This window comes from Quercus suber, unplaced genomic scaffold, assembly GCF_002906115.3.
Source record: "Quercus suber isolate HL8 unplaced genomic scaffold, Cork oak 2.0 scaffold_287, whole genome shotgun sequence".
In the NCBI taxonomy this organism is placed as follows: Eukaryota; Viridiplantae; Streptophyta; class Magnoliopsida; order Fagales; family Fagaceae; genus Quercus; species Quercus suber.
Window position 1 is genome coordinate 469711 of NW_027069743.1, and position 8161 is coordinate 477871.

Genomic DNA, 8161 nt, shown 5'->3' on the forward strand with positions numbered 1-8161 from the left:
TGCAATGGTCAGTCTACAAGTATAAATGATTGTGGAGTGTGGGAGATAAGAGCCAGGGTTCAAGTCTTCAGAAAGGAGTTTCACACACATATACACTTAGATTTGGTTAGAGTAAAATTTCTATCTTATAAAAATAAAAAAAATAAAAAAAAGTAAAAAGAATGTTAACCAAGTAAACTTAACCCAACCATTTAGAATTCAATTTCATTACAAATGAGTTATAGTATGCAATTTTTAAATAATCACTAGATTAGTCATAGTATGAAGTTGTCAAGAACGTTTTGTTACGAGGTTGAAATAATAGAACGAGCCTAAAACTCCCCTTAGGTTTTTTTAAAGTGCGATTAATTTGAGAGAGTCAAACTCAATATTTTAATATTTAGTGAATAGAGGTTAATGGTGCATCACAAGAATAAAATCAAAGTGTTAAACAACAAAGGGTGGAAGAATATGCAAAATTCATTAATCTTTAACAGCCTCTCACACACAATTTGAAAGAGGTGATGAGGGAAAGAGAAAAGACTCCTTGCTATCACTATTTTCACCCTTTATGCCTCATAATCATGTCACTCTTTGATGGCTGAATGGGCTTTTGTTATGAAGTTAAGATTTTAAGGGTAAAACGTGATTGACCTTATTTGATATGAATGAGGAGCTTTTATATTGAGTTTTAAGTGCTCTTGCTAATTGATGTTGAACAATAAATGAGGCTTTGGACCCCCTAACATGTTAGGTAAAGAGTAATTTTCAATTGGCTTTTTCTGGACACAACAAAATGCCTTTTAGCATAATTTGGGAAAAATTTGACCTAGGGTCATTGGTTTCTCTTTCATAGCTAATTCAAAGCATTGGGAAGTTGTTCTTAGTGATGTATAGCATGCAAGGTTAGCTAAGCCCTAGGGGCTAAAATGGGTTGGTCAGAGTCTTTAGCCATGTACAATAGGAGCTAGAAGTATCCAATTGGGTGAAAATTTCAAGTATCAAACCTTTTCCATAAGCCTTAGGTGTTGTGCGTATCTCCATCCCACTTTGATGACATGGTTTGATGCAAAAGGCCTAAGGAAAAGTCTAGTCATGCCAAGGATAAAGGCACTCTTGGACTTTGGGGGGAAGTGTCCTACTCATTTTTTTTAATTAAAAAAATATATACAGAGAGAGAGAGAGAGAGAGAGAGAGAGAGAGAGAGAGAGAGAGAGAGAGAGAGAGAGGGGTGCTAATTTTAGCATTTTTGTTATATAAAATATACTTTGCTCCTCTTAACAGATATCATTGGTTATTTTAAGAATAATATTATAGCCCTAACTTTTCTACAACGTTTTTACAAACCATTGAAGTAGATAAATTATTACTAATTCACTTCTAGACCCACCACTTACATTATTTCTTTACTTACCAATAACCACTCACTATATTAGCAATTTGTAAAAAAGTTTGTAGCTCAAGTATCTTCTTCCTTTTAAAGGCCATACAAAAATTTATAGATCTAAATTCTAAAACAAAATATACAAAGCCCACAAAAAATAGCCTAACAACAAAAATGACTAATAGCAAAACTAAAAATAATTAAGCCTAATCAACTAATTTCACTAAAAAAAAAAACAATCTGGATCTTTAAAAAATGTTAAACAAAATAATTTTACTCTCACCCAGTAATAGGCGCGCTAAAAAAAAAAAAAAAAAAAAAACCTCAACTACTAAGCAGCAAAATAGTCGGAGGTTGGAGCCAACAGCATAATTGCCTCCCCTAACTTCAAGTCCCAACTTCGTTCTTGACTCATACCCTCCAAAGCACAATCTCTCAAATTCTTCTCATGTCACATGGGCTTGGTCAAGATTAAAATAATGAAATGACTTGGATTAGATAAAAATAATGAAATAAATTATAATACATGAATTAGGCCCACAAGAAAGTTGGGCTTAGTCAAATCAAGTTTGTAGAAAATTTGTTGCGAAAATGACCATCAACAAAAGTCAATAACAATAAAATAAAAGTAATAGCACCAATACAAGTCGTGGGAAGAAAATGTTCGAATTAATGATCTTCGCTTTATAAGACATGGTCTTTGATTGAATTGGATACCTCTTGGAATTGGTTATAGAGCGTGATTAAATTACATTGAAAAAAAAAAATCCAAATGCATAGACAAGCATTATAAAAAATATATGAAGTACAAAAAATGTTGATCTAGTTAACATAAGCTTTGTCACCAAGTGAAACATTAAAATGATTGGATCTATGTGAGAATTGCTAAGGTGAGAGATTACACAAATGTGACTTGCCTATGTTGGACTTTGTTTCCTCACCCATGGGTTAATGGGTAACCCCATCCATCATAGGTGAGTAGCCATCACATACATCAATATATATATATATATATATTTTATTTAGGCCATGGTACTCTCTAGGGCTGTCCATCCTGACCTGTAACCCGACCCACCCGCCCAAATCGGCCAACCCGGACTAAAACTTGCACAACCAGCCGCTGACGACAGATTTTCGTTTTTAGAAACCGAATCCGACAGGTCGGTTGACAAGTCTTCGCATGAAAAACCAAGTCCAACCGACCCAACTGGACTCCTTTTTCCAAACGCAAATCCAGCCAAATCTTGACGAGATTCGTCAAGATCTGACTAAATTTCAACGAGATCCATCAAAATTCGGCCAGATTTTGACGAGATTCGGCCAGATTTTGACGAGATTCGCCAAGATCTTTACCACTACTAGCGTCAAGATCTCCACCATTGAGATCTGTCAGTTTTGATCCAAAACAAATCGTCGTTGACTCGAACCGAAACCGACTTGACCCGTGGTTTCCGACGGTTGGCAGTGGGTTAGCTTCTCTACCACCCGAATTTGGCGGGTTAGTTCCAGGTTGGGGCACAAACCCAACTCGTGGACAATTCTAGTACTCTCCTCTATGCGACAAATTGGGCCGAGCAATACGATCCATCTAAAACAAAGGACGAGCTGGTTGGCTGAGAACCCGAAACGGGCTTTAACTATTTTGATCTGAATTTTAGGCTAAAATTGGGCTAACTATTTGGGCCTAGCAAAGTAGCAATAGAGCCCCTCATCAAAGTGGCATTTTCGTAGTTATTTTCAAATGGAAGGGCTATTTATTATCCTTTCCTGATATACATATACCGCGTTTTCACTGATTCAGCTTTCTAGGGTTTCTCTCTCTCTCTCTCTCTCTCTCTCTCTCTGTGCAATCAAAGGTAAGGCGCGCAGCTAAGCAACCAAACCAGCAGCCATGGTTCTCAAGTATGTTCTTCTCTCTCTCTCTCTCTCTCTAGCTAGCTAAATCAAAACTAGGATCTCAAAATTGAAATGACTTTTTTTCATTTGGTTCATGCTTAATACATAATCTTAATCCAAACATAGAATAAGCTTGTGTTTCTCTGAATCAAAGATAATAATATTTAAAGTTGTTGTTTGATACGCTGTTCAAATCTAACGATTAATATATACGATGATGTTGGAAAAATGAATATCAGGACGGAACTGTGTCGTTTCAGTGGATCCAAGATATACCCCGGGAGAGGCATTAGGTTTATTCGTTCTGATTCTCAGGTTGTTTAACGATTTAAGGTTCTGTCTCCCGTATCACCGCATGTTTTTAAAGAGAGTTGATTTGGATTTTTTTTTTTTTAATTTTTTTTATTGATATGTTTGACAATGTTGTGGGATTTTTTGTTCTGTCTTTCAAATTTCATTAGGTGTTCCTGTTTCTCAATTCAAAATGCAAGAGGTACTTCCACAACAAATTGAAGCCATCGAAGCTTACCTGGACCGCCATGTACAGAAAGCAACATAAGAAGGTGTGAAACCTTTTGAATTTTGTATATGATTTTAAGATTATGTGGAATTTACTTATGGAAAAAACTTAGGTATAGGGTGCTTTTGGTTAGGAGTTTTGGGAGATTAAAATAGCGACAAACGCTCCTTTTAAACTCAACATAGTTTTCCAACAGCTTATACAAACGCACCCATAATTACTTAGGTGCATTGGACTAACACAACCATATAGTTGAATTTAGTTGTCCTTGAGAAACGATGATCCATTTTGTGCTGCATTGGTGAATGCAACCACAATGTTGAAATTAATTGGTTGAATTGGACAAGTTTTGCCCATTTCCAATAACTTAGCTTTAATGAGATGTGTTAGTATCTTAGCCTAGAAAAAAAATTTGGATATTAAGTTGGTTTGAGAACTCTTGCACCGCTATTGCTTCTAGCAAGATAATATATATTGTTTCGTATTCCAAATTGTTGACAAGCTTATGATATATTTGCCCAAATTGATTGAATGTGCCTATGGTCTTGACACACTTAGGATATTGCTCAAGAGGCTGTGAAGAAGAGGCGACGTGCTGCTAAGAAGCCCTACTCTAGGTCCATCGTTGGTGCCACCTTAGAGATTATCCAGAAGAGGAGAGCTGAGAAGCCAGAAGTTCGTGATGCTGCTAGGGAAGCTGCTCTCCGGTGTGTTTTCTTGTATTCTCTACTTTTGGATTGACAGTTTTTTCATTTTATTATATATTTTCTATTGTTATGTGACTCATGTTAAATCTTATGAACATCCTGATTGTTCTTTTAGCGTTTCCTTACCCACGGAAGTTTTGTATGTGTAGGATTTGCTTACTGACTATTATATAAGGATTACAAGGAGATTTTGACATACTGATTGAGTGTATTTTGCAGTGAAATTAAGGAAAGGATCAAGAAAACAAAGGATGAAAAGAAGGCAAAGAAGGCAGAAGTAGTTGCCAAAACACAGAAGTCGCAGGGTAAGGGTAGCAATCCCAAGGGAGCTGCACCGAAGGGTCCTAAGCTTGGAGGTGGTGGTGGAAAGCGCTGAGCCACTGTTTTGTTCGTATTTTCTTTTCATGGAGTAACAGTTAGTAGAATCTTTCATTTTTGAATGCTGTGTAAGAATTGATTGATCTTGTTGCAATCATTTTCCCCGATATTACTACCGTGTGAATTTGCAATTGTTGCTGTAGGGTCTTATGACATCTGAGTACTTGCACATTATTCATGGTGGGTGGGTTGAGGTGAATGTGTGAAATTTAGCATTAGCATTTGCCCAGAAGTTACTGCTAGTGTGCTCTTGCTAAACTTATATGAGCTTTTTGTAATCTAGTGTTATTCTGAATAAAACTGTAGCCCATGGAAGCAAAGTAGTTTGGTACACAATACATAATCAAGGAATTGTTGGCTGTTTTTGTTTAATTGTTATAATAAACTTATAATGAAAGATTCCACAGAGGTGTTTATTATTGCTAAGAATTATGTGTTTTACTACTGTGCACCAAGTGCTAGGCTGCTACCCATATCGGCCTTTTTGAATGGTTGCTGGGAATTTTATGTAAAGAAATCTTCAGTAGTTTGGCCAATTTCTTTTTTTCCTCTAACTAAACACCCATTATCTCCAGTTGATCACTTTTCTGACTTCAAAAAATCTCTAGTTGAAGCCACATATTAGATTCAAGCTCTAGGCCTCGATGGAGAATTGAGGTGATAACTGCTGCTGCTGCTGTGTCTTTAGCATGGTTCATTCTTTAGAATTCAAGTGGACCCTAAGAGAAGCTAACATGGCAGCCCATGTACTAGCTTCCTGGTCTCTTAATAATAGATTAGCCAATTGTTTTGTTTTGGGCTCAGCCCCCACTGTTCTTTCTGATGTGTATAGCTCTGAGCAAGCCTTTGTCCTAGGCTCTTCTGTGTAGCCTTCTGGGGTTGTTTTGGAATAAAATTGCAAATTATCAACAACAAAAAAAAGGCTCTATATTCTTTTTCAGTTTTATTTAAATACTATTTATTTATACTATTTTCATTTAAATATACACTCCCACTCGCAGCATTATACCAACCAGAACCGCCACAACTAACACCTAAACTGTTATCTAAACCCACCTAAACAGTTATCTAAATCCAGTCTCCGTCACCCTCAAGAATAGACAGGCGGAAACCACCCTCCATAACCAATTGATACCAGATATCCCAATTTAAACCCAAAGAACAAAACCAAAACCAATTCAGAACAAAAGGCAACCAAAATTTTCCCCCTGTTCCATTTTCGGTCGAACCATTTGAGAGAGAGTGGTAGAGGAAATAAAGTAAAAGAATGGAAAAAGGGGCTGTGTAGGACATCCATCTTGTTGATTACATCTTTGGAGGTAGTGACCATCTTGTCCATGCCACGAGGCCCCAGGCTGGTCCGCACCCTATAAATAGTGAGCTCTCAAGCGGGTGAACTCGGGCTTGTCTGAGGGAAAAAGTATCATGTATCAAGCATATGTAACGCACATCTCTCATACCTTCTCGTGGCCGTGTGTGTGAAAAGAGAGAGAGGGGGGGGTTAAAAAATAATTGGTCTAATAGTTACAAAGATATAACTTTATTTTTCGCAATTCTATTTTTTATTGTAAAATGTGCTTTTATATCTGTTAAATATTTGATATAATTTGGTATCAAACATGTTTAAATCTATATTTTTCAACCCGTTATGTGACGATTAACAAGTCATTGACTCATTAAAAAAAATTTGTCACTAAAACTACACATGAAATGTGTCTTTAGTTGCCATATAATGTGTTAAAGCAAGGTAGTTTTAAATATGTTTGGAGCCTAACTTATTTCTCCAAGTTTTGGATCATTCATATTTTTGAAAATTTCATTAGTTCAATTGAAAGATTTTTTACTTACTTTAGCATAAAATTTGATAATTTGTGTTTAAAATGAAACTTTTTAAGATTTTGACTATGAAAATGGAAAAAATGAATTTTTATGAAAGATCGCCGTCAAAAATAATTTTGATTGAAAATACTAAAATCTTTTTTTTTTTTGTTGGGTGTGTGTATATATATAACTTATCAAATAAAAAAGTGTGTATATATATGTGTGTATATATAATAAAAAGCACGCGTGTGTGTATATATGTGTGTGTGGGTGTGAAAGTTGTCTTGATAAATATATTAGCGGCGCAACTTGGCCCCCCAAACAAAAATTCCTGGCTTCACCCCTGCATTGATGGTTATCTTTTGCATCAAATATGTCTGTATCATCTCTTAAGGGATCCACATAGTGTTAGTTTGGATTGCGCTGAAAAACATTTCAACGCATTTGCATTTTAAACAGTGGATCTGTATACTATTTATGGGACCCATAAGTACAGAATTTAGCAAATTTTTTATTAAAATTGGGTCCCACGGCACTATTCACATATTTAAAATTTTTTGCTATAGTGTTTTCAATTTTCAACAATAAACGGTATCTAACATTAAGAGAAATTATACATATATCTGATGCACGACATACTTTCTCCTTTCTTATATTATAAGCCGACAAAGATAAATCATCTCCGACATCCTCTTCAAAAGAATTTACTCTCTAACATTTGGAGAAAGTCACCCCTACAATTGTGTTTCCAACAGATTAGCCATTAAAGAGGCTTTTCTTTTCCTCCCCAAGCTGCAGTGGTTCTCAGGGAGGGAACTACTAATATAGTCTTAAGGGAACCATGCCCTTCCAAGTCTTTATTTATTTTTTTCTTTAAAAAAATTATTATATATAGATATTAGATACATATATTTTAAATTTTAGGTCAAAAAGTTATACTTCGCACCCCAAATTAAACATTAATCTACACAACCAAAAAATAAATTGGTCACCCTACCAATTTATGTGGCTAGTGGTGCTTCTCAAAACAAAATTCTACTTTTAGGGTGTGTTTGGATATCGCTTATTTTGCTGAAACTAAAAAATATATTGCTAAAAGTACTGTAAATAAAGGTAAAAGTTAGTTAAAATAGTACAGTGAGACCTATAAATAGTGTCAAAAAGTGCAGTGGAACCCATGAATAGTAACAAAAATAAGTTGTAAGTTGAATAGTGAAATAATTTTAATTTTAATCTCCACTCACACTTAATAAGAAATCCCCAAGTACTACTAGTATAAATTTGTTTGGCTTAAAAAAATCAAATGATCGTGTTGACTTTTTTTTTGGGGGGTTCAAATTCGAATGATAATGTGTGACACTTAGGCTGTTTGCTACTTGGGACTCAAAAGTTAAAAGTTTGAATTTTTATTTGAATTTTTCTACCTTTACCTAAACGTTTGGATTTTTATTCTTAATAAACAACACGCGAGAAGAA

At 35.3% G+C, this 8161-nt stretch overlaps 1 protein-coding gene across 2 annotated transcripts; it reads left to right on the forward strand.

The window, feature by feature from the left end:
• The first annotated feature begins 3137 nt into the window (after positions 1-3137).
• LOC112012521 (large ribosomal subunit protein eL24) lies at positions 3138-4970 on the forward strand. Of its 2 annotated transcripts, XM_024044891.2 has the most exons (5): positions 3138-3265; positions 3499-3574; positions 3721-3822; positions 4338-4486; positions 4706-4970. In XM_024044891.2, the coding sequence occupies exons 1-5, from the start codon at positions 3255-3257 to the stop codon at positions 4860-4862; spliced, it is 495 nt and encodes a 164-aa protein (XP_023900659.1). In that variant the 5' UTR covers positions 3138-3254; the 3' UTR covers positions 4863-4970. The 2 variants fall into 2 exon arrangements, with proteins under 2 accessions (XP_023900659.1, XP_023900660.1); XM_024044892.2 differs by lacking the exon at positions 3138-3265 and having other exon boundaries at positions 3488-3574.
• The last annotated feature ends 3191 nt before the right edge of the window (positions 4971-8161 follow it).

Excerpts from the sequence above, each read along its gene's own strand:
- LOC112012521 (XM_024044891.2), top strand. Across the intron at positions 3,823-4,337 it reads ACAGAAAGCAACATAAGAAG|GATATTGCTCAAGAGGCTGT; the intron begins GTGTGAAACCTT and ends TGACACACTTAG. Across the intron at positions 4,487-4,705 it reads GCTAGGGAAGCTGCTCTCCG|TGAAATTAAGGAAAGGATCA; the intron begins GTGTGTTTTCTT and ends TGTATTTTGCAG.